This window comes from Corythoichthys intestinalis, chromosome 19, assembly GCF_030265065.1.
Source record: "Corythoichthys intestinalis isolate RoL2023-P3 chromosome 19, ASM3026506v1, whole genome shotgun sequence".
In the NCBI taxonomy this organism is placed as follows: Eukaryota; Metazoa; Chordata; class Actinopteri; order Syngnathiformes; family Syngnathidae; genus Corythoichthys; species Corythoichthys intestinalis.
Genome location: NC_080413.1, coordinates 24,918,761 through 24,946,007, shown reverse-complemented (window position 1 = coordinate 24,946,007; position 27,247 = coordinate 24,918,761). Strand labels below are relative to the sequence as shown.

At 38.5% G+C, this 27,247-nt stretch overlaps 1 protein-coding gene across 5 annotated transcripts in view; it reads right to left on the bottom strand.

The window, feature by feature from the left end:
• The window catches only part of lama2 (laminin, alpha 2), a 338,873-nt gene that overhangs the window by 126,940 nt on the left and 184,686 nt on the right, over positions 1–27,247 (bottom strand). For 3 of the 5 annotated variants that reach the window (XM_057822981.1, XM_057822982.1, XM_057822979.1), the window contains exons 21-24: positions 22,846–23,057; positions 6,003–6,109; positions 3,567–3,839; positions 2,628–2,808 (exon numbers count right to left, since the gene is read on the bottom strand). In XM_057822981.1, the coding sequence (XP_057678964.1) occupies positions 2,628–2,808; positions 3,567–3,839; positions 6,003–6,109; positions 22,846–23,057 (773 nt within the window). The remainder of the gene's footprint in view (positions 1–2,627; positions 2,809–3,566; positions 3,840–6,002; positions 6,110–22,845; positions 23,058–27,247) is intronic. The other 2 variants (XM_057822983.1, XM_057822984.1) reach the window with 1 other exon arrangement.

The following is a 27,247-nucleotide window of genomic DNA, read 5'->3' as shown; positions in this document are numbered from 1 at the left end:
ATGGCATCACACAGTTGGTGCAGATTTGTCGGCTGCACATCCATGATGCGAATCTCCCGTTCCACCACATCCCAAAGATCCTCTATTGGATTGAGGTCTGCTGACTGTGGAGGCCATTTGAGTACAGTGAACTCATTGGCATGTTCAAGAAACCAGTCTGAGATCATTCCAGCTTTATGACATGGCGCATTATCCTGCTGAAAGTAGCCATCAAGAAGTTGTGTACATTGTGGTCATAAAGGGATGGACATGGTCAGCAACAATACTCAGGTAGGTTGTGGCGTTTCAACGATGCTAAATTGGTATCAAGGGGCCCAAAGAGTGTCAAGAAAATATTCCCCACACCATTACACCACCACCACCAGCCTGAACCGTTGATACAAGGCAGGATGGATCCATGCTTTTATGTTGTTGACGCCAAATTGTGACCCTACCATCCGAATGTCGCAGCAGAAATCGAGACTCATCAGACCAGGCAACATTTTTCCAATCTTCTATTGTCCAATTTCGATGAGCTTGTGCAAATTGTAGCCTCAGTTTCCTGTTCTTAGCTGAAAGGAGTGGCACCCGGCGTGGTCTTCTGCTGCTGTAGCCCATCTGCCTCAAAGTTCGACGTACTGTGCGTTCAGAGATGCTCTTCTGCCTACCTTGGTTGTAACGGGTGGTTATTTGAGTCACTGTTGCCTTTCAATCAGCTTGAACCAGTCGGGCCATTCTCCTCTGACCTCTGGCATCAACAAGGCATTTCCGCCCACAGAACTGCCGCTCCCTGGATATTTTTTCTTTTTCGGACCATTCTCTGTAAAGAGTAGATCAGCAGTTTCTGAAATACTCAGACCAAGCCTTCTGGCACCAACAACCATGCCACGTTCAAAGTCACTAAAATCACCTTTCTTCCCCATACTGATGCTCGGTTTGAACCCCGGGAGATTGCCTTAAACCATGTCTACATGCCTAAATGCACTGAGTTGCCGCCATGTGATTGGCTGAGTAGAAATTAAGTATTAACGAGCAGTTGGACAGGTGTACCTAATAAAGTGGCCGGTGAGTTTATATCTTGTTTATAAAGTCTTCGAAGCAGGCAATCCTTGGCTGGATTTGATTCTTTCTCTTATTTAAGCTATTGATTGCTACCTGTCTTGGGGTTTAAAATTGAACTTCCCTGACAATAATTTTGTCCACAGATGATCAACGAAGTGATAAGAACAATCATACAATCTCATCTATGTCTCATCTAGGTCGTAATGAATCCATTTTTGGAGATTCCGTGGGTTCATCTGGCTTGATTTAGCAGTTTTAACTCCGTGAACACACTGCTAACTTTAACCGCAACTCATGAGGTTTTCGCTGAACCGGAAGTTGGAAGCAGAAATTTTTCAAGATGGCGCCTCCCATATTTCGCTCAGGAAACTTGTGTATCGGTAATAATCTTTCCCATCATGCTTCAGGAATGTAATTCTGCTCTCCTATTGGCCTATTGTTGAGAATGCTTACATTTGGGTGTCACAGTATGATGACGTGCCCAGGCGTGACGGTGTTGTTGATATACCGGGTCGACATCTTCGCCAAAAGAGCGCAAATTTCCTGGTGTTTTTGTCTGACGAACAGTTTTTTTTTTTTAAGCCCACACACGGTTCACTACATCACAGCACAGTCGAACACAGGTTTCCTAGCGTTTTTGTGTCAAAAAGAGTGAGATAGGCGATAGGCACCATCTTCTAAGCCATCAAAGCATTAATACCTTCGAAGTGCGTGACTATCCTTTCATGCAATAGGAGTCAGTTTTTTCTATTGACGGAATTTTTACGTTACGAGACTACTTCTGGAACCAAGTAGCGGTACCACTGTACTTCCAACGGCTCACAATAGTCTGAATAGAATGAGCGGTAAGAAGCTGTTTTATTTTTTAATTTTTATTTTTTTAAATTTTTTTTATTTTTTTTTGGGGGGGGGGGGGGGGTTATGCGGGGGGTATTCAAATAGGAAAGCACACCAGGGGACTAATAGGCTTCTATTAAAAGATAGGTCAGCATATTCGTAATTAAAATAATGGATAGTTTTGTATTACCTTCTCCTTAAGAATCCTACTCATTGACCCATTCAATATTTTCTTTCTGACAACACCAGAAGGACCAAAGCTTCATTGCATTCCTTTATAAAACAAGGTGAGCTTCTGACAACCTTGAATATTTAAAAACTAGAATTAGAGCTGACGATGGATGATTCAGGTCTAGTTTCATTGAACTCAGGTCAAAATTGAGTGGGTAAAATGTGAAATTAAAGTTTGTATTTAGTTGATTTTGATGTGATATGTTAAGGCAATACTTTAATAACATGATGAGCTTTTGCTATTCATTATTAATAAATAAGAGCACCTCCTGATTGCCTCAAATATCTGTTGTTTGTATTCGGTTAAAATGCTTGTTCTTACTCTTGAAAAAAAAAAAAAAAAATACTGTACACATTTTAATGAAGTATATTTACAAAAATCCCAACAATTCCAATGAAACATTTCCATTACCGAAACTCAATCATTGGACCATGAAATAATTTGTAATGTAACACTATTGTATTGTGTGCTTATTTCCACCAATACCTTTCCCCCCAGTCAGTCTAGCTTTGCTTACGTGTGCAGCCTCCTTCCTGGAAGTTGAAGAATCCTCGTGAGCAGCGGTCACACTTTGGTCCAGTGACACCCGGCTGGCACCGACACTGACCGTTTTCATCGCAGTCAAACGACTTGGAACCAAAAGAGTTACAGTGACAGGGCACACACTGTCCACCTGTGGCGAGGCCGTATGTCTGAGCCTGGAGACAAACATGACCAGACAAGGTGAGAAGGGAGGGCAACACTGACAAACAATTTAAAAAGTAGTAAAGTCCACTGCAAATTGTATATTATTTTCATAAACTGCATACAAAGCTGCTGTGCATCCCATAAAACCTAAAAAAAAAAAAAAAAAAAAAAAAAAAAAAACGCAGCATTTTTGAGCGATCAGATTGGGTCAGCTCATAATCAACTAAAATCCATCGTCTCTGAAGATATTACAGAAAATCATGCGAGTCACCCAAACATACACCGGCACACCAAAAGCATAAGTGCTTTAACATCTGCTTAATGTACCAACACATTAGTCCATAGTTTTCAGCATCCAATGAAAGAAAATGTGTTATGATAAAAGTTACAGTCTTATAATTTAAGAATTAACTGAGAGATAATTGACTAAACATGCTTAAATTATGGTAGGTTTTCTGTGTAAACCTTATCCAAGTTGTTACATTACGAAATAAAAGGGTGTGCATACAACACAATTGTGATCCATCACACTAATGCGTGCCCTCCTTAGAGTTGTGAATGAGTTGGAATGTATCTTAGCAAACTATGGGCAAGATGGGGGGGGGGGGGGGGGGGGGGGTACACCTTAAAGCGACTTTAAGTTAGGTTAAACACAGCTGAACATACATTATTTGTTTATGTACTATTCGCATAAAAAAAAAACAACAACAACAACAACAACAAAAACGCAATCATGCTTCACACCACTGTCATTCCCGTGCCATGTTACCCCAGCACTGGGCCAGTATGCCCCCCTAGGACAACCCCCTGAGCGAGATGGCCCGCCCCATCTCCGTTGTACGTCATCCACGGGGACGCGCTCCACCGGGCGCCGGGTCTCCCGTCTCTCGTAACCTTGGCGGCGCTGATCACAGCGCGTGCCTGTAAATCCCGGTCGGCAGATACAGCGGCCCTCAACGTCGCAGCGTTGAGAGACGGAGCCGAGGTGAGTGCAGCGACAGGCCACGCACTCGTGTCTTTCAGCATCCCACCAGTAATTGGGCTGGACCAATCACAACACAGATCACATGGGTATATGGGCAGGACACACATGACACCAAAAGAAACAAATAACTTGCCACTAACCACTATTTGTTCAGGATAGTATTTTGATTTAATTATACTGTCTTAAAATCATGATTTTTTTTTTCAAAACTATAGAAGTACCGAAAATTTGGTGGCTGAAAATCTCTGACTGACATATGAGTAAAAATGTTGTCCGAAACGCTATTTTTACTGAAATAACAGCACCAAAAATGTAATTTGCCTTGGCGTAAGAAAAAGCCTTGATAGCCTGCACTTAAAGTGCACTTGAGCGGTGGTGAAATTGCATCTGATAGCGGTACCTCAATTTATTATAATGAGATCTTCTGATGTTAAATTCTAACATTTCATTGAATGAGTCAATACGTTGATGCTCACCTTAACTAGTGCACTGTTTTTCGATTATATTTCTAAAATCCTATGTTACGTAGATAGCTGTGCTTTAGTAACTGAACGATATTCACGCGGACTCCGACCATGTGACAATTAATCATATTTAGATCAAATAAAACTTTAAAGTCTGACAAGTTCAATAATTAATATCAACTTTCAGATATAATATTTGGCTTCAGTTTTCCATTTTGAGCCTCAGTTTTCACATGTTTGGTTTTTGGATTCGGCCAAGGCATTTCCATTTTGGAGCATTCCTAACATAACTTAATAAATGTAAATAATGAATATGTGTCTGTAAAGAGAAAAAATACATAACACGTTCTTTTAAGCACGCAGAAAAATGTTCATTCTTAATGTGAAAGCATTTTGCTGATGATAAAATACCTGCAACACTTCAACAACAAAAACAAAACAAACCATAAAAACAATAACTTTAAATCATATTTGTTGTGATTTTCTTACATTATTATTTTGTTCTACACTTGAAATTATTAAAACAAATTCCAAAACTAAATAGACAATTTGAGTCAGTGTTTTTTTTCGTCAATGATGACGACGTCGAAAATATTTCGTCAACGAACACTTTTTTCATGACGTTGATGAGACGATAACGAGCTAAAAATGTGTTTTGGGTGACTATAACATAACGACGTGAATGCCAGTTTTCGTCTGACAAGACGAGAACGAGATTAAGATGTGCAATAGTTTCCGTCACATGTTCACATTGTGTGACATTTTTATGTATAATTAGCCTGCATCGCAGCAGTGTCTGATTGTGTCACTCGCAGTGTGTTGTCTCCAGTCTCCATCCAGGCTTGCACACACGGTAAGATTTTTTTTCTTAGCCAGCGAGAATATGCAATGTTGCTTTAGCCTTTAAAAGTCTGTGCTGAGTGATTATCACACACTAAATGTAGCTCGTAGCGTTAGCATTGCATTCGTGTTCAAATTAGCATTACGCTAATGCTAAAGGCGAGCGTCCTCTTAAACTCTTAGACAATGATTTTTACTTACAGTTCGTGGCGTCCAGGTGGGTATAATTAAATTATACAAAACCATTTTCCTGCTGATTGTGTACTATCAACAAGTTGGTGTTGTAATTGAAGAAAGATGCTGCAATATATGCCTGTCTGTCAATGTTCATTTGAAATAGTTGGAAACCTTTATTCATTTTTTTTTTTTTTTTGAGTAAATTACTTTAATTTTACAGACGAAACAACTAAAACTAAATTAGTCTTGAGTTTCCGTCAACAAAAAATAAACGGAGACAAATACATTTTGAGATGATTATATTATATATGACAAAGACTAATCGTCCACTAATTATCGTCCAAAAGACTAAGACGAAAATTAAAAGGGTTGCCAAAAACAACACTAATGTGAGCAATAAATGTGAAATTGCTCTACGTTGCAACCGCCAAAGTGGTGTATGTGTTCCTTTAAGGGGTGAATCCTAGTGACCAATGCCAGTAACACACCCCATTAGTCTCTGTGTAAGCATCTGGAAATAGGATTTGGCTTTTTTAATTGTTCATATGGGAGTTTCAACACAAACTTCGACTTGAAAAACTTGGAAGTTGGGGCATTGGTAAGTTAATGTTCCATGGTATTTACAAAATATCAAAAATAGGAGTGAGAAATAAACATCATCATCATTAACACATAAGAAAATGAGAGGAATGCAAGGATACACTGTGACCAAGGTGCATTAGGGTGTCAAAACACTCACCATGCAGTCGTCACACTGCCGTCCCACCACATTTTCCTTGCACTGGCATCGACCGCTCTCCTTATTGCAGACTTTGGAAACGGAGCCATTAATATGGCACTGACAGGCTGCAATAGGAGGATAAGAGACATATTTTGCATCAATTATTTGGATTTTAAGACTTCACTTCGTGCTACTTTAAAGTGCTTAAGGTTCTCTTCAGGATTAGCTGTTGACATCCAATTTATTATCCTGCTATGCACAGCTCCTCCTGAACACATACAGTCTTCAGGCTAAGTCTATTTATTTCTTAAATATAAGAAAATCAAAGCTACATTAGAATGACATCCATGGCCATCATCCTTTGTCAAGCAGTTTTGAAGGGAATATAATTAGAATAGAATAGAATACAATAGAATATAAAACATTTATTGTCATTGAACAGAGTACAATAAGATTTAAATCTTCGCCTTAACATGCACCACATAAAACAAAAGCACAATAAGGCTAATAAAAAAACACAGGTTACCGTGTATATACTCGTAATAAAAAAAATAAAATAAAACAAATAAAATAAGCTTTAAAGTTATCGGAGGGTTTAATAAACAAATAAAAAAAAAAACCACACATTTTAGGAGTCCTTTTTTTCTTATAACAGGAATAGTTTGGTTCGAATTTGGCTGGGCTGATTACAGACCCCACTCACATGAAGTCACAACCATGCCTCCGCGCCATATAGTCCGTCAGCTCATCGTGTTTACGCATTACCGCTACGTAAATTCCTCCTATTATGGCGTGTTTTTCTGCTCGTTAACATTAATAATCAAAATGGTGAAGGCGTGTGTGGCGGTTGGTTGCAGTAACAGAGAAGATAGACGGAGAGACTTGAAGTTCTACCGTATTCCGAGAGACCCGGAGAGGAGAGCGAGCTGGACTGCTGCAATTCGACGAGAAAACTTGGCACCAAACGATCACCACAGATTATGTAGTAGTCATTTTATATCTGGTAAGATGCATTTAATATATATTTACAGGGTTTTGGCCTGACAACCACAATTAAGATCATTGCGAGGCTAATTGCCGACAACATACAGTTTCAAATTCAAGATGTTTATTTCTTCCGCTATCATTATTTTCTGAATAATATTTAGCTGGTAACAAGTGAAAGAAGGTGGCCTCATCTACGGATCATCAGTTAAACAGGGGTGTCCAAACTTTTTGCAAAGGGGGCCAGATTTGGTGTGGTAAAAATGTGGGGGGGCTACCTTGGCTGATTTACGTAGAACAATACATTTAAACAAATTTTAGCAAGCCCTTCTGTGTGTCACATTTGCTTTATTTATTTATTTTTTTCATTCATAATTTCAACAATCTCGCCTTTGTGGCGTTCTTTTTCGACACTCGGGCTCTTGCGAAATACTGCTGCTGTGAAATTAAACTAGCTTCAAGTTGCTTTCATTTCTCGCTGCGTATCTTCCCTGTAATGTTGTCGTACATGTCAGCGTGTCTTGTTTGGTAATATCGCGTCACATCGAACTCTTTGAAAACAGCGACTGTCTCTTTGCAAATGAGGCAGACACAGTTGTTGCATATTTTATTGAAGAAATAGTCCAATATCCACCTATCCTTGAAGCGTCGGCCATCGCAGTCAACTTTTTTTTTTGTTTGTTTGATTGTTGCCATGTTAGAAAATTGGAAGTAATGGGTCACACGGGGTTATGTTGCTTTGAGTGCTGCTCTTAATGTTTTTCAAAGTTTCATGAGAATAGGCCAAGTTTCTGTGGACAAGATAGTTGTAGATATCAGGGTAGCAGATGTCAGGCAGAGACGGCGAAGACAGCTGATCGAAAATGATCGATTTAGGCATCAAATATGGATGTGGCGAATGGATAGACTGAAGCTTTTCCACATAACGCCTTTTATGCAACGCATCCAATGAGTTTACAGCGTCTGAAAGCACCAGGGCTTCCATGAATTGTACTATAAATTGCATGACAAATTGAAACCATTGAGAATACGGATAAACAATGACGGACAATATGGTGGCCGGATACAGCGACACGTCATTGTGTGACGTTGGTGAGTGGGGTCTATTGATGTTCAAAATTACTTACAAGGACTTTATTACATGTGTTGTAGACGTAACATGAGCATTTTTTTTTTCTGTTCCTTATCATTATCATTCCAGAATCAAATAATTATGGCCTTTGCCCCTCTAAAACAAATTGAATCTAAATCTAAATCTTAACATATATGAATGGAACTTTGTGTGCGTGGGTGTTTGTTCCCTATGGACTTTGAAATGGCTGAGCGCATTTAACAAAATTTTACAGTTTTATTATATGTTTCTAGAAGTGTTCTTAGATGGGTTTGATCTTTGTAGGCCTCTATTTAATGCGGAAAATTAATTTGAAACTCCAAAAATTAGCATAGAAGATCCCAGATTGTGGTAGCTACAGCACCGTCTTTTGGGCTAATGATGCGTCTCTTGCCATTGCAATGTCGCACTTGGCATTCAAACTACGGTTTCACGTCCAAATGTAAATTTGCGGGGATGATACATTGTGGCTTTGAGTACTCCACAACAAGACACTGGATTCCAAAAAAATGTACAATTTTCCGGAATATTTGAAAAAGGATTCGTTTCGGCTGGATATTCATACTGTAGCGACAGTTATTATGTGCTACGCCCACAATGGTTCATGGGTAGTTGTGGCAACCATAACAGAGTACTGGTTGTCGGTCTCTTGGGGCCGTGCAGTGTATGGGGCACAAGAACAGCAAGTGTGAAACATAAAAACTTTCTCCTCTCATTCTTCCCACGTCACTCGCCACAATACTGTACACAGTGATGGAAAATCGTTTGCATATTAACCCCTTTATGGTATCCATTTAGTATTTCTACATTGCAGCTGAATCTCTAAGGTTAGTATGTTTTATCTGCCATTCAGTTGTATTGCATTCACATTTCACAAACCCGAGCAACGCCAGGCCGTCCTGCTAATTATTCCTAAATGACTGAAACAACATCTTCACTTTGAAACTGATGCCACAGTTTAAGAAATTGGTTTACAAAATGCGATAACTACCCAAACTTTTAATTCAGCTCACAGAATGTTAACATGCCTTAATGATGCTATCGTTTTGGTTATCAAAATGTTCAAATGGCTCGTTTGTATGACTATAACTACTAGTGTCTACAGCAGGGGTGTCCAAACGTTTTGCAAAGGGGGCCAGATTTGGTGTGGTAAAAATGTGGGGGGCCGACCTTGGCTGACGTCCTTTACGTAGAACAATATATATTTGAGACAATTTTAGCAAGCCATTCTGTGTGTTCCATTTGCTTTATTTATTTTTTTAAATTAATAATTTCAACTCAATTTCAATCTCGCAACTAGCCTTTGTGGTGTTCACTTTCGACTCTCAGGCTCTTGCGAAATACTGCTGCTGTGAAATTAAACTAGCTTCAAGTGTCAGACAGAGACGACAAGGTGGACTCAGTTGCGGAGTTTCGGGCAAAAAACTTTTATTTTGAAAACAGAGGTTCTTCCGCTGACATGCGGGGATGAGAAAAAGTACAAACAGAAAGCACTCCAAAAGAGGAATGAGTCAGAATGACTAGAATCAAAAATAAGGTTTCAAACACAAAGCACTCCAAAAGGGAGATGAGGCAAAAACATAAAGCGCTCCAGATGGAGGAAAAAGTCAAGCTGGCTAGGATCAAAAGTTACAAAAACAAAGCGCTACAAATGGAGGATAATGCACAGAATAACTATGATACAGTAGCTATGGCGAGAGGCTGACGTGACTGACCTTAGATGAAAGACACTTCCACACAAGACAATGGAAACTAAGGCAATATATACACAGGGGGTAATGGGGAACAGGTGGAAACAATAGGTGATTAGGTGACCAGAGGAAGGGCAAGTACGCAGACACCAGGAGGGTGAAGCCTTCAAAATAAAACAGGAAATGACATGGCATGACATCAAGTTTCTTCAGTTTATTGCTACTTATCTTCCTTGTAATCTTGTCATACATGTCAGCGTGTCTTGTTTGGTAATATTGCCTCTCAGTGAACTCTTTAAAAACAGCAACTGTCTCAAATGAGGCAGACACAGTTGTTGCGTATTTTAGTGAAAAAATAGTGTAATTTCCACCTATACTTGAAGCGTCGGCCGTCACAGTCAACTTTTTTTTTGTTCATTGTTGCCATTTTAGAAAATTGGGAGAAAAGGGTCACACGGGGTAATCTTGCTTACAGTGCTGCTGCCTTTTAGTGGGTAAATGAGCAGCAGCATTTAGTGTGTAAGCTTTAATTTATTATTATTAAGTCTGTGTGCGGGCCAGACGTTAATGATTTTATGACAGTGGCTGGGGGCCGGATGAAATTTGACCACGGGCCGCATTTGGCCCCCGGGCCGTACTTTGGACATGTCTGGTCTACAGACATGCCCAATACACCCTTCGCATTTCTGCAGATATTTAAGTATATCTTTTCATGGGACAATACTGACAAAATGACACTTTGACACAATATTATATCAGCTGTGTGCAGCTAATATTTATTTTCCCCACAAAATAACTCAAAATATAGCCATTAATATCTAAACCCCTGGCAACAAAAGTGAGTACACCCCTTAGAAACTACGTACATCCCTAAATGTCCAAATTGAGTACTGCTTGTCATTTTCCCTCCAAAATGTCATGTAACTCGTTACAGGAGTGCTGTCAGCATTGCTGCAGAGATTGAAGAGGTGAGAGGGTCAGCCTTTTTGTGCTCAGACCATACGCCGCACTCTACATCAAATTGGTGTGCATGGCTGTCACCCCAGGAAGAAGCCTCTTCTGAAGACGGTACACAAGAAATCCCGCAAACAGTTTGCTGAAGACATGTGAACAAAGCACATGGATTACCGGAACCATGTGCTATGAGATGGGCGGGCTTTCTTGAATTCTTCTTAAATATCTGCAGAAATTCAAGGGGTGTACTCACTTTTGTAATACACTGTATCTGAGTTAATCATTTATTTTAACTTGGATGGCACACCCGACAGCTAATTTTTTATAAACAGTCACTACTTTAGGGAATAAAATTGAACAGAACAAGAAATACAGAACTTTATGTAACTTAATTTGTATATAACTCAGTGTTGGTGCAGATTAGGAGTACATTAAATTTTGGAGGTCTACACTCTGATGGGTGCTAGTCTACTCCTCAACTGTATCTAAACTTTAGTGTGCTTAAATTGTAATGAAGAAACACAACACACAAACCCACACGCCACTCAGCTTCTTAGAAGTGCAATTTAAAAAAACAAACATCACGACGCCCATCTGGCAAACGAGGTTGTCACACGCGAATACACACAAACATGCACTGAAATAAAAAAAAATAAAAAAATTTAAAAAAAAGAAAGAAAGTCCATCTAAAGAAAAGAGTTGCTTGCCTCACATTGCCACACACGCTCGTCTCCTGTTAGATGCAAAGCAGACAGAAGGACAGACCTGACTGTGGGTTGAGAAAGTGAGGAAAAAAAGGCTACAACAGATGTCCACACAGAGAGAAAAAGACATATCAACACACATGCAGTGGAACACGCCGTTAGGGCTAGACAAATGAAACCAATGAGGCAGACTAGCACGTACGTATTCAGTTCGTGCACACCTACATATCCAAATATGCAAATGAATGGGGCATGTGAAGGAATACAAGTGTACATGCTCATACCAATACTGTTTCACACACTCTTGCTCAAGCAGTCTCTCGCCCCTCTGTTTCACCCTTTGGGGGACCATCTGGACTCCATTCTGTCAGTCGCCACAATGTGAGCCTTGTTAGGGCCTAAAATGTGGGCTTGTGGATTGGGGCTTTTTTTTTGTCTACACTATCCTTTGATGGCGCAGATAACACTGTTTGTATAGGATGGAAACAATTCCAATGTGTTATTAAGCAATCGATCATTTCATTTAATACCAGATGAAGTAATGGAACTCTTTACTGAGAACTATATTACTTCAGCTTCTCCACAAGTCAACTAGGTATTTACTCACGTGTTGATAAGGAGATAGGCTGGAGAGTGACAAAACAGGAACTAGGCATGCATGCGAAAAACGTATTGTACTAAACCATAGCAAATGCACAAGTATAGATTTAAATCATGCTTTTTAAAAAAATTACTGTATATAATGCTTAATCTGGCACATTTTAGAACCACGAAGTGGCAACCTCCGCAGCTCAGCACTCCTAATAGTAGTGGGCATCGAAGAAGAACAAAGAGAGCAGGTACTAGCACAATAAGGCACGATGTGACAACACAGCGTGACCAATTTCAAAACCTAGCATTTGCAGAAAGATACACAGATATGCCACTTCCACCAGGTCTCACAATGATTTGGTTGTTATCCGACTATCTTATGTTTTAAACAGTTCAAAATATTGCAAAATGACTCAATTGTGTCTTTAAAGTGCCTATGGCAGCAAAACGCATGTTTATTTCAAATTTCATGCATATATCATATTTTATGCTCCTGAATGAAATGGACCACTTGGATGCGTGTGAAAGCCCTCATTTTATTTATTCAATTTTTTTAATCCCGCGCCATGAAAATGAGTGACTTCCGGCTCCAGTCTCGGGTTGAGGACGAATGCGAATGTGACGTCACCCGGGTCAGCATCTCACAATACAGCATTGGCTTATAGCATGCAGATGGACTGCGGATTCAGCTGATTTTGCGGATTAATCCGTTTATTTTTGACATCATGACAGCCAAATGTGCTGCAGGGTTTTGTTGCTGCACCAGGGAGAGGCATGTGAGCCTTTTTGGGTTTCAAAAAGTTCCCGTTTACCCTGAGATTGGCCAAAACAAGTCTGACAACTGTGGGACCATTGGACTTATGAGGAAGTGAGTAAATATCGTGTTTTGTATTATGTCAAATACTAGGATCATGGCACACGTTTTAATACGGAGGTGGCTTGCATTTTGTGGCTGACAATGCTCCTTGTCCACCAAGAAGGCCACTCGGGCGGCAATAGACCACTATCCTTGAGTTGGGCTCGGGGAGCTACGCGCTCCTGCGACGTCAGCCGGTTTGTCCGGCGGTCATTCTCCAGCTGCTTCCCCGGAAAACAGCAGTAACTTGCTCGCCGCCGGCGTGGTTGCCAATCCGTGAAGACAATCGACAACCCCGCCGCCATGTGAAATGATCAGGGGTAATTTTTGGAAACACTGATCAGTTCGGGTTAGCATGTCGGCTAGCTGTCACACAAATGACAAAAGCCAGAATAACTCTGGTGGCATAAAATATCGTTCGGGAGGTGCAAGAAGTCGACAGTTTTGACCATTGTGGAGTAATTTTGCCATGTTGTACTGAATAAATGCATCTTTAATATTTCACATTACATTTAGCAGAAGACTTGTTATTTGTCATGGCCATACCATTTATTTAGCAATTGGGGAAAAATACTTAGATAAAAAGAATATCCTGTAAAAATATTGGAGTAGAATGATTGAAACAATGACATTTTGCTGCTCTCTTCATTGCATTTTCCTCGCTCTGAATAATTCCCCCTTAATGTGCAGAATTCTAAATCAGATTAATTCATGACCTGGCAACGTCATATTCCAGTTGGGGACGATAGAGCGCTATTATGACAGGCAGGGGCTAAACGGCAGATTATAAAACTAATTTTTCGTCATCTGCATTTTGCCAAATTGTTGTATATAGTCGAATCGTCTCAAAATATTATTCTAATGCACATAATAATGTTCTTTGAGATTTCTTTTTTGCTGTCGCAGGCACTTTAATACTTGTTACAGTCAGTGGAAAGTCTTCAAAACCCGCATCGGAATGTGTGGGTGCTTTGATGGTGCAATATTGACGAGTAATAGCATGGGGTCAGCAGCTAACTCTTATAATTTCAATGTGTGAACAACATTGTCTATAGGTTTTTGTTTATAATTCCAGAGGTCTTCTATGGGTACAGAAACATTTTGTAACTGTGCAGTATACCACAAGGCACGCATACAATTTAAATAAATAAATAAATAAATAAATGTTTGTATGACCTTCAGCATCATATTTCATTTAACTAACAGCTTTGGCCTAAGTCTGTGTTCTTCTGAGCGTAGTGAAAAGTTTGAAATCTTAGTTATTTTATCAACAGCAGAGAAATATTTAACAACTTTACTACAAGTTGTGTAGTTTCAAAATTACACCAAAGGGTTTATTGATTTACAAAGCATCCACAGAAACTTCATTAAGTGAACGGGAGAAACCTTTATTACATTATTGAATTACTACATATCCCCTAGTTTAATGTAATGGAACAAGGTGATAATGATGGATTTGAAATATCTACTTAAAAATGTCTAGAAGACTTTCCTTGAGTGAAAAATAGTTGGTGTTATATTCTTATTGAATTGAATCCTTATCCACATAGCTGTTGCTGGCCTCTTTTTTTTCTTTTTTGATTTAACCATGCATTGATGTTGACCGGAGGGACATTTACAGCAGAAATGGACATAAATTTGAAAGTTGACCTCAAAACAAACAAAAAAGTGCATCATTTTTACAGTCTAATGGAACACAAATGGACTTGACCTGAACTCTGCGGCACCACTCAATAAAATTCATTAAGACTTGGAGCGATAAGGAGAGCCAGAGAGACAGAAAGAGAGTTATTGTCTTTTAATAATTTCTACTGGTCTTTTGTCATTTGCACAAGATCAATAGCAACCCTCCATCTCCCAGACATGAGCAGCCAATCAGCAGTGGAGTAGTGCCATAGATCAGGCCAATTAATCAATAACCATTTAGCTGGCTGGAGGGAAAACAGCTACAGAACAATGAACTATCAAACAGACATTAATAGTCAAAGTCGGCCCATCTCGATGCCTTTGTGTTTTATCTGTTTGCTGATTGGACAGCCTGTCTATCGTACTTTGCGGGCCGTCTTTCTTTTCCAGTCTACACTAGGCAACAACAACACAGGTCTTCATTTTCACAGACAAGCAACATCTGCACATGTGCATCTCCATTTTACACAGGTAGAGTTTGTGCATTCACTCTTCAACACAGCCGGTTGCCTCTCTGACATCACACCTCTACAGCTGTTTGGCGATAGCAAGCCTCATAACGCAACAATGAGTATAATCAGCAAAACACTCCAGATGGTGTACTGACTATTTCTGTGGTCTGATTAAAGACAAGTTTCCAACAATTGATTTTATCACAAGGGAAATATTACTTGTCAGTGTAACACCCCTGCTGATACACAGAAGCTATTGGCAAGTCAGCTACTATTTTTTTTTCTCTGAAGAATACAAATAACTGCTGAGAATTACACTTATATGTTCTTTCGTTAGTGTCCAAAGATGCTGCCATAATGCTGTGCTCCTTCCAGTGTTGCTTACGTCAACAATGACGATAACGAAAACATTTTGTCGACGAACAATTTTTTCATGACAACGATGTGACAACTATGAGCTAAAAACGTGTCTTGGGAGACTAAAATATAACGAGACGAATGCCAGTTTTCATCTGACAAGAGAAGAACGAGAAGAAAATTCGTCATAGTTTCCGTCATAAGTTCACAATGTGTGACATGTTCTTTTCGAAAGTGTAATTAGCACGCATCGTAGCAGTGTTTGGTCGTGTCACTTATGCACCCCACTGCCCCCGCCGCCCCACACACACGCTTACTCACCGGCTGTGTTGTCACTAACGCAATACTAAGTAACGTGTTACTGTAATCTGATTACTTTCTTTTAGTAACGAGTAATGTAACGCGTTCATTTTTCAAAATCAGTAAACTGATTAAGGTTAGTTTCCTTAGTGCAGGGGTGTCCAAACTTTTTGCAAAGGGGGCCAGATTTGGCGTGGTAAAAATGTGGGGGGCCGACCTTGGCTGACGTCCTTTACGTAGAACAATATATTTAAGCAAAATTTAGCAAGCCATTTAGTGTGTTACATCTGCTTCATTAATTTTTTTAATGAATAATTTCAACAATCTCGCAACTAGCCTTTGCGGCGTTCTCATTCGACTCTCGGGCTCTTGCGAAATACTACTGCTGTGAAATTAAACTAGTTTCAAGTTGCTTCAATTTCTCGCTGCGTATCTTCCCTGTAATCTTTTCGTACATGTCAGCGTGTCTTGTTTGGTAATATCGCCTCACATTGAAATCTAAAAACAGCGACTGTCTCTGCAAATGAGGCAGACACAGCTGTTGCGTATTTTAGTGAAGAAATAGTCCAATTTCCACCTATCCTTGAAGCGTCGGCCATCACAGTCAACTTTCTTTTTTTTATTGATTGTTGCCATTTTAGAAAATGGAAGTAATGGGTCACACGGAGTAATGTTGCTTACCTCTTAAATACCTACAACGTGAAGCAATTATCAGAGAATCCTAAAATCTGAAAAATAAGGTCCTAATGAAACCTTTTTTTCAAATTTGTGAAAAGAAAAGTCAGAATGAATATGTGTAATAAGTGCTCTAATATCTATAACCCATGCTAAATCATGTTTTTTTTCTCATGGAACCTGCAGATGCATGTGTTGACTTGCATCCATCTTTTTTTTATTTTCAAAAAGAAATGTCAAAATTCTAAATTAGTCTCAAAATCATGAAAATTTAGGTGTATCAAATGTGATACATATGGCGATAAAGGGTTAAAGTGCTGCTGCCTTTTAGTGGGTAAATGAGGAGCAGCATTTTGTGTGTAAGCTACTTCATATGCTGGTTGCAGTACTGCTGACCAATTTATTAAGTCTGTGTGCTGGCCAGACGTTATTGATTTTATGACTGGGCCGGGGGCCGGATGAATTTCGACCACTGGCCGCATTTGGCCCCCGGGCCGGACTTTGGACATGTCTGCCTTAGTGTCTGTGCATTACTATTTTGTTATTGCCTCATAATGTATGTAGAATGAAGACTATTGTAGTCATGTACGAACATCATTTTGAATAGAAAATGTTAGAAAGGTTCCCGCTACGTGTTCGTTTCCATGGTAACCACTCATAGGTCTTCCTGTTTTTGGTCTCGAGTCACACGCGCTAAGTGTTTTGGGACTGAGAAAGGTGTGTCCCAGTGCGGGTGTGTACATTTGAGCCGAGTGCAGGTACCTGTTAAGATGTACAAGAGAAGGTTGATCTGTGTGCGTCCACGAATGAACCTGAGTATTTTGCCTTTATTCTGGAGGGTTCCAGCGATAGGTTGGAGCTGCTACATGCATGGCCGTTTCGTAGCTTTGGCGTTGCAACGGCAGGTATTCGGCAACCATTGTTTACATCATATTTGTGTTGCACATTTATGCCGTGAGGTGACGTGTTCGCTTAGCATTTTTGGGACGTGTTGTAAGTCCAACTGAGTGTATAGTGCTTAATTGCCGCCACATTTTTTGGGCCAAATTGACTGCATGTTTGTACGGCTTACTTCCGTTCCCGCCCCCACCTTTGTGTTTATTGCACTGTGCAATTTATTTATGTGTTGTTGATTACTGTGCAGTTAATTTGCATTGTTTTATACAGGTACTTATATGCTTTTAACCCTAACCCGAAATTCAGAATTTTTTACATTAGGCTTTATCTTCGAGTTAGCAGGATTTAATTAGTAGGTGGAGTCGATTTAAACAAATTCCATGCAGTTTGTCAGGTATTTGTTAGTTTCAGGGCTCTGGAGTGACTAACGCAAGTCTATAGTGGTTGAAATCAACTCCATCAACTGATTAAGCCTTATGTGAAAAATTCTGATCTTCCCCTTTAAATTCAATTATCGGAAAGTCAATTACATGCGATGACATTTTTCTGTTTTCATTCTTATGTTGAGGCATCAAAGGGAGAAAAATTTGTGAAAAGTAAGCGAAAAATTACTTTTAAAGTAACTTAGTTACTTAGATAATAAAGTAATCAGTAAAGTAACTACTTTTTTGAGGCATAATCGGTAATTAAATTACTTTTTCAAGTTATCTGTGACAATACTGCTCACCGGTGTCTCTCCAGGCTCCAAACTTGCCTGTTGTGAAACACATTTCAGGTGCTGCTTGGTAAGATTCTTTTGCCTTATGTTGGCTAGATACGCTATTTTGCATTAGCCTTTGAAGATCTGTGCTGAGTGATCATCACACACGAAATGTAACTTGTAGCATTAGCATAGAGTTCGCGTTTGCATTAGCATGCTGAGTGTCATCTTAAAGTCTTGAAAAACCTATTTACATACAGTTAGTGGCCTCCAAGGGAGTTTAATTAATTGACAATAATGAATTGTTGTCCTGCTGAGTGTGTATTATCATCACGAAGATGGCGATGTCCTTGTAAAGTCTAAAATTGTGTGCTCGTCTGTCAATGTTCATTCAAAATTGTTGGAAATCTTTTATTTATTTATTCATGGACTAAAACGTTTTAAATTTTCAGAAGAAAACATATTGAGTAATTGCCGACTAAAACTAGACGAAAACGAACACATTTTGAAATGACTAAATATCACTAAGCAAATTAATATTTTTGTCCAAAAGACAAAGACGAAAATTAAAGGGTTGCCAAAAAACAACACTGGCTCCTTCTATGGCGGTACGCTGGTGGGTTACCCACCAGGTGATAACCAGTAGCGGCAGCAACAGGAAGTTGAAACTTAAAAATATTAATTTAACAAAAACACCAAGCAAAGCAAGAACAAAATACTTGAGAATGGAAAAACAGGGAGTCAAAAATGTACTACCTATATAAGAAATTGAAACAGTAGGGAACAAACAAAACACAGAACATGACATGTCCAATGGAAATCTCAAATCATATAATGTAACTGTTTGCGACCAGGCAAGTATCACCGACTATTTACAGAATCTGTGATACACAGCAGAATAAACTAGACTTGCTCACAAATTACAGCATCAAGCTAATTTGTTATTTTCACACTGGTGTCCTGTGTATACAAATATACCTTTTTAAAACTGCCAAACATTCTCAGCCTGGTGATTTCATTCTTATCCCTCTAAGAGACAGAGGTGGGTAGTGTAGCCAAAAAATGTATTCAAGTAAGAGTAGTGTTACTTCTAAATGATATTACTGAAGTAAAAGTAGTGATCCAAAAATCTACTCAAGTACAAGTAAAGAAGTGTTCCTTGAAAAGAACACTCAATTACTGAGTAACATTGTGAGTAACCACTTACAATGTTTGATTTTTTTTAAAATCATGGTATATTTTTCTCCAAACACAAATTAATCGATATGAACTGTGGTTATCATACTGTATTTTAACCTATTAGATGACTATATTAGGCCAAAATAATGACGCAAAAATCATCGAATTTACACCAGAACAACAATATGAAACATCATTTATCCAAAGAGCATGAGTACCATCAAGTGGAGAAAAACAAATATTGTTAATTCTGGTATAATGGAGTTATGTGCTTATTGTTTCAACGTCTCACAGTTGAAACTGGGACGGCCACTGTCGGCACCTCTGGCAATAATTAAATCAATATGTAGAATAAATACGAAAAATGTAACGACTCTAGTGTAGCCCAAAGTAATGGATTAAGAGTAGTGTTTCTTCACAAAACTACTCTAAGAAGTAAATTTTTCTTAAAAAGTTACTCAACTAAAGATAACTGAGTAAATGTAACACGTTACTACCCAACTCTGCTCAGACACCAATCAAAATTTAGAGAGAATATTTACAGTGGCAGACGAAATATGGACCTGACTAAACAATAAGTGATTTTTTACAGGGAAAGACATATTGGAAATTGCAAATTGAAATTGAAAATGTTTGTACGCAAGAAAATAACACAGTTATTGGGCACAGCCATTTTATGATATCAGTTATACCCATGCACATACAGAGTAACAGATTCGAGCACAGGTGCATGTGATCATGCGTATTAATACCACAACCAAGAAGTGAGGGTAGTTTGGGAAACTCACATTTGATTGGCTGCAATGATACAGGCACTGACAAAATGTCTGCCCTCGTGTTAGGTGACCACATTCCTAAAATACAGGCTATTCTTGACCTTTGACATTAATGACCTTGACAATTACACATCAGAAAAGAAAAAATGATGTGTTTTTTTCAATTTACTAAACAACACACATGAGAAAAGTCATGTCTTTCCCTTTAAGTATTGGAATCCAATAATAATACAATAATAACTTGAGCTACTACTACTTTTGAATACCCCAAAACTTGAACTTTTTTTTTTTTCTTTGAAAAACAACATGCAGTGTTCTCATCTTTAACTGGGGAGGTTTCAACTTCCTATTTTTATATTGAAATTTTTTTTAAACATGAACAAAGGGCTTTGATGTGACTACTGCAGTAAAATTGAAGCCAATTTATGTGGTAAAGTTAAAAGGTAGACTGCTTGTCAGTGATTGCCTCCCAGCCTGCGAATCTCAGGATAAAAAGGCAACAAGTCTTCAGCATGCATTTGTGTTTTACAACAACAACCCAAATTCTTTTTTTATTATTTTAAAAAATATGTATTTTGCAATATTTAATGTCGCTATGTGCAAATATGTTTCCATGGGTGGTGGGATGGAAGGAAGGAGCTTAAAGTTGGTGGATGGAACTCAGGGTTTATGATGCAGAAAACGCTAGAAATTTGCAACTACTAGTTTTAATTTCTGGTTTTGAAAAAAGGCCCAAACAACAAAATTAATGGACCATTTTTGTTCATGTTGTTGTAGCTTCTAAAAGGCTTCATAGACAATGCCATTTAGTGATACGTCGACATACGATCGCTTCGACATACGATCCTTTCGACATTTGATGTGTCATTTGTCTCGACGTATGACGACATGCTCAAAATACGACAATTTGTGATAGCATTGCAATGTTATTGTTTTCCGCAAGATGGACGCACGTCGGATTTTCTCGTGACAGAAATCAACATGGGTCCCAAGAAATGACAGAAAAATATGAGGGTGGTGTGTGCAGCAGTGAAAGGGCTCGACAATAGGGCCAGGAATTTTCTACGATCTCGAGGACTAATCTCATTATCATTATTATTATTGTAACATTGGCAAGGAAGTTGCCAGCTTTGTCAGTTTTGATTTATTTCAGAACTTGTGCAACACAACACGGCTACTGTCCGCCCTAGCCAACGCCAATAACAACATCACATGAAGTAGGAGGAAGTAAAAATTTCCCACTCCTCCGCACCTCTCTCACACTCTTGCCAGTGACACGTTTACGTGCATTCAGGAACAGCATGCAAAACACAACTGCCACATTAGAATCTGATTCATTACATTACACATTATCAATGTGCCAATACATCCATTATTAGATTCATCGAGATTCAACACGTGACGATTTGATTATGATTCATAATAAATGTTCAAAAACGATGTTTTTCCACCGGAACGAAATTCAACACACAAATGTCGTCTGGAGACCTTAAGCGACGCACAAGGTGAGAATGGTGGCAGCAGACGTTACTGTGTGAGGGATTTACTGTACAAAAGACTTGAGAATAAATTTGTGTATGAGACAGGCAAGATCCGGTAGTTGCGCTTTGGGTACTGTTCTGTGCGCAAGTTATTTTTTAGAGCGAGAGGGGAAGAAATAATTCGCTGCTTCCTGGCTTTCAGTTGTCCAGCAGTAGTTTTAAGTCATATTAATTGAAAAATGTCCTGAGTGTGTTGTTAAGTCTCGTGTGTGTCTATAAGAGGTGAGTACACGAACCCTCTTGTACTGTTAAGCCTTTATTGTTGTTGTTTTTGAGATGTTAACAGTTAGCACTGAGCGCTAAGCTAATTAGCAAATTCTCTAACGTGTATTTCCATGTCCATTTGTGTGTTGTTTGTTAGTGTACAAAAGTTACTCCATATGCAGAATGTGTAAAACTAGGACTAAGTACAGCGGAATTCATTCCACCACTGTAAATTTTATTGTATTGTTAAGAGATAAATAAGTACTTCTTTTTAAACAACTAATGTTTTAGCCCCTTCTTGTGAAAAAGAGCAGCTTAAGGTCAGCTTTGTGTTGTATGACCATGTTTCCATTGTTCCTGCTGTATCATTAGGTGATTGGAAATAATAAATAACGGACATAAATATGTTTGACTGCTTTAATGAATTGATACTGGCAAATATACCTTGCGTAAAAGTATGAAGTAGTCATGAAATAGGAAAAAGAAATCCTGAAAGGTAGTGGAAAAGATGCATCAAAAACCGTGTTCACGGTTAATTCAGTGATGTGATTCAATAATCGAATCACAGCACCCTGAATCGTAATCGAATCGAATCGTGGGGTGCCTTAGATGGCACACCCCTATTACACATTATTATTATTATTCCGATTTTTATTTATAATTCATTTATTTAGCTACGTGTAATGTATGCTATGTGCTATTTGTAATTGTACATGCATTATTTATTTAGGATTTAGCATAGGTTTTTGGGTTGGTGAATGAATTAATCGAATTATTATGTATCCTTATGGGGAAAATCCCGCTCGACATATGACCATTTCGATTTACAAACCAGGTCCTGGAACGAATTAAATTCGTATGTAGAGGTAAAACTGTATAATTAGGTTAAGTAGGGTGAAAATTTTCACAAAAGAGAAAAAAATGTAAGCCTAAAGCATTTTACTTACATAACATTTCAACAAAATACTGTTTATAACATTTTTTAAAAACATTTTTAGTCATTACCTTGCTTTAAAACACATGTAACCTCACATAGTAACCTCAAAGGTAATTATTGGTATCCATAGTGACCAAATTAAAGTTTGACTAATCTTACAGAACAGACTGTAGTCTAACTCAGAGATGCCATTCTGTATATATTTTTCATCTACTCGACTTGACGTCCATTTTGCTTTGTAAAAATAGTATATTTTTAAAACTCACGTTGGCAATTCTTGGCAGTGGTGGCATCCCCAAAGAATCCGTCATCACAGCTGTCGCACGCCACGCCACTGTAGCCATGTCGACAGAGCAGACACTGGCCTGTGATTGGATCACAGCTGCTGGGTCTAGACAGGTCCAGGTTACCGTGGCAATCACAGGGCTGGCAGGAGCCTCCTGGGACAGTGGGTTGTCCATAATACCCGTTGGAACACCTACCAGGCAGCATAACAAAATAAGGCACAGTTCTAAAGTCGTAATTTGAACAAACTCAATAGCCAACATCAATCTTCTGATTATGAAACGAGAGTTCCACAGGGTCTGTTTGCCTCTTTGAGTGATTCAAGGACACACATGTGTGACAAGTGTCGACTGTCACACCATTCCAATCATTTCTGTTTTGACACACTTTAATTTAGTTCGTAATTAAAACAAGTTCAAATGCTTCGACTTGCAGTGCTGCTCCATGCCACAAGTAGAAGCTGGGGGAGGGGGGGATGGATATGGAATAAGAAAGGATGGGTGATTGATAGGTGGGGGGAAATGAGCTGTGGATGAGAGGAGGACAAGGAAGGATGAGAAAGGTCTTCAGTTTGGAGAGAGAATTGAGTTTAGAGAGGAGGGAGAGGAAAAGGACAAAGAGTGGAAAAGAGTCAAGAGCAGCCAGCTATTATTACCACTGACCCTCTATGGTACTCAATAGAGCTGGTTTATTAGCTTTTGTGTATGTGTGTGTATGTGTGTGTGAGTACACTGCAGTATGGGAAATGACATATGTTTGAAAACAAAACAAACAAAAAAATTACAAATAAATTAATTACCGTATTTTCCGCACTATGAGGCGCACCTAAAAGCTTTCAATGTTTTCAAAAGCCAACAGTGCGCCCTTTAATCCGTAGCACCTTATACGGTGGTACCTCTACATCAGTTAAATACAGTACTTAAACGATGTACAGTGGTATGAAAAAGTATCTGAACCTTTTGGAATTTCTCACATTTCTGCATAAAATCACCATCAAATGTGATCTGTTATTTGTCAAAATCAAACAGAGGGAAAAAAATTGTCTGCTTTAACTAAAACCACCTAAACATTTATAGGTTTTCATATTTTAATGAGGATAGCATGCAAACAATTACAGAAGGGGGAAAAATAAGTAAGGGAACCCTCTGCATGAGATAGCATGCAAACAATTACAGAAGGGGGAAAAATAAGTAAGGGAACCCTCTGCATAAGGAGACTTAAAGAGTATTGAAACTAATTTTTACCAAACTGTTTAAGTCAGGTGTCTTCCTGATCACTGATGAGTGGTTTAAAGCTGCCCTGTTAACTATACGTAAAACACACACCTGGTAAGAATGGTCTTGATGTGAAGCATTGTCTAATGTGCATCATGGCTTGGTCAAAAAAGCTGTCTGAAGACCTGTGATCAAGGATTGTTGATTTGTATAAAGCTGGGAAAGGATACAAAACAGTCTCCAAAAGTATGTATGTTCATCAATCGACAGTCAGAGAAGTTGTCTACAAATGGAGAGAGTTTGCACTGTTGCTTCTCTCCCAAGCAGTGGCCGTCCACCAAAGAACTCGCCAAGATTTCAGCGCAGAATACTCAGAGAGGTAAAACCCGAGTGTCTGCTAAAGACACTCTAGGGAATCACTAGTACAGTCAAATATCTATGTGCACACATCAACTATATGTAAAACTATGGCCAAGAATGGTGTTCATGGGAGGACTCCACAGAAGAAGCCACTGCTGTCTAAAAAAAAAAAAAAAAAAAAAAAAAAGTTGCTCATTTAATGTTCGCAAAAAGGCACTTGGACACTCTACAGAAGTTTTGGCAAAATATTTTGTGGACTGATGAAACCAAAGTTGAAGTGTTTGGGAGTAACACACAATGTCATGTGTGGAGGAAAAATGGAACAGCTCACCAACATCAACACTTCATCCCCACCGTGAATCATGGTGGAGGGAGCATCATGATATGGGGCTGTTTTGCTCTCACATGGCCTGGACAACTCTGTCTGACAGTTGAAGCTAAAAACAGGATGGATGCTGCAACAAGACAATGATCCAAAACACAGAAGTTAATCAACTTCGGAATGGTTTCAGAAGAACAGAACACAGGTTCTGGAGTGGCCAAGTCAAAGTCCAGACTTGAACCCCATTGAGATGCTGTGGCATGACCTAAAGAAAGCGATTCATGGCGGACATCCCAGGAATCTGACTGAACTACAACAGTTTTGTCGAGAAGAATGGGCCAAGATTAGTCCTGATCGATGTGCCATACTGATCTGCAGCTACAGGAAGCTATTGCTGCCAAAGGGGGAGGGGTGACGGCAATATATTAAATGCGATGGTTCACTTACTTATTTTTCCCCCTTCTGTCATCGTTTGCATACTATCTTCATTAAAATATAAAAAACCTATAAATGTTTGGGTGGTTTTATTTAAAGCAGACACTGTTTTTACATCTGCGTGATTTTGACAGAGATCAGATCACATTTGTCAGTGATTTTATGCAGAAATTTGAGAAATTCCAAAAGTTTCAGATGCTTTTTCATACCACTGTAGTATCAAAGAGTTTTTACTTTAAGTATTTGCCAAGGTCTGTCATATATTGTAACAGTGCTGTTTCTTGGGTACACAGTGACCCAAACCAAAGGGTCAAGCACACTGGAAAAGGATGTATCTTTGAAAGCAAATTATAACTTCATGGTCAATAAAATAATGCTCGTCCGAATTTTCAAGATTGTGGCTTTGGTGGAATGAAAAATAATATTCAAAGTTGGATAATGCAGTTCTTCAAAATCAAGGTTATTTGCAGTCAGTTGCACAGGTTTGGATCTGCTTTACAATGGATGAAATTATGCAAAACAATTACTTTTTATCAGAAATTAAGACTCCCACTGCTAAAACATATCACTAATTTTCTTTCATACAGGAGATATCACGTGTGACTTCATAGCTCATTGTTTAACTTTACATGGCTGCAACTTTGTTCAATAGTTGGGGAAAACAAATTATCAAGGCATGATATCTATTTATTCATGTTTTCAAAGAACGGCAACCTTGGTGATGTTCTCTATAGCTAATATGCAGTGCATTCTATGTGAAAAATGTTGATTTACTACAGTACATGCGGCTTGAAAATATTTGAGCAGACTTTGTATGAGAGTGAAATACACACTAAACACGTCACAATTGCTAAAGTATAAAAACAGCCATTTTATATTCACATTTATACCTATGGACAATTTCAATTGAGAAGTAGGGTTTTGGAATGTGGGAGGAACTAGTATGTTATAATTGGGAATTTCAAAAACCAAACATTTTTAAAGATCATTGCATTTAAAAACTGAGCAAAACAAAAAAGATATATGCTTGAAAAAAAAGCTTTTCTTATCGGTCATTGCACAAAAACACATACATTAGCAGATGTGGGTAGAGTAGCCAAAAATTTTACTCAAGTAAGAGTAGCGTTACTTCAAAATAATATTACTCAAGTAAGAGTAAAAGTAGTCATCCAAAAAATACTCAAAGGAATACTCAACTAATTAGTAACATTTTGAGTAACTGCTTATTTTTGCTGGATTTTTTAAAACAATGGTCATTTTTTTCTCTCAGCAAAAACATATATATAAATTCTTGTTATAATGATACTGTACAATAACCCATTACACAACCACGTTAAGCCAAAGAAATACAAAAAAATCATTAAAGAGAGTGAAAAAAAAAACAGTAATATAGCATTTTTCGTCCAACGAACATGAGTGCCCTGCCCTCTAGTGGAAAAAACAGTTCCTAGTTTGAAAAGTGAATACTGTTGTTCCTAATATGAAATTAAAAGGATCATACCTCCAGCTTTCCGTGGTCAATCGGTGCCAAATAAAAACTGGGAGAGAGTTTTAAATCCGCACTTTCAATTCCTGTTGAGAGCAGCGCTCTATGTCAAATACTTCATTTGTTACGGTGCTTTAAAGACGCGTGATTGAATAGGCTCGGCAAGCTTGCGTCTGATTGGTGTAATGGAGTCATAAGTGATTATTGTTGCAACGTCTTAATGGTGAAATTAGTAGTGCTACTCTTGACAATAGCATCACTTGCAAAAAGAATAGTAAATCTAATATGTAAAAAAAAGAGGAAAAATGAAACGACTTTTGTGTAGCCCAAAGTAGCGGAGTAAGAGTAGTGTTTTGTCTTCACAAATCTACTCCATTAACTCATTTGCTCCAAAAAAAAAACGTAAAAATACGTTCTATTTTTAATTGTTTCAGTGTCCCAAAGACGTATTTATACATCTTTTAGGGGTTTTTTGTTGTTGTTTTTTTTTTCAAAAGAGACATCTCTGGGTAGTGATTCAATTTATTTCCAAAGCACAAAGCTGAAAATCCATTTTAAAGCAATAA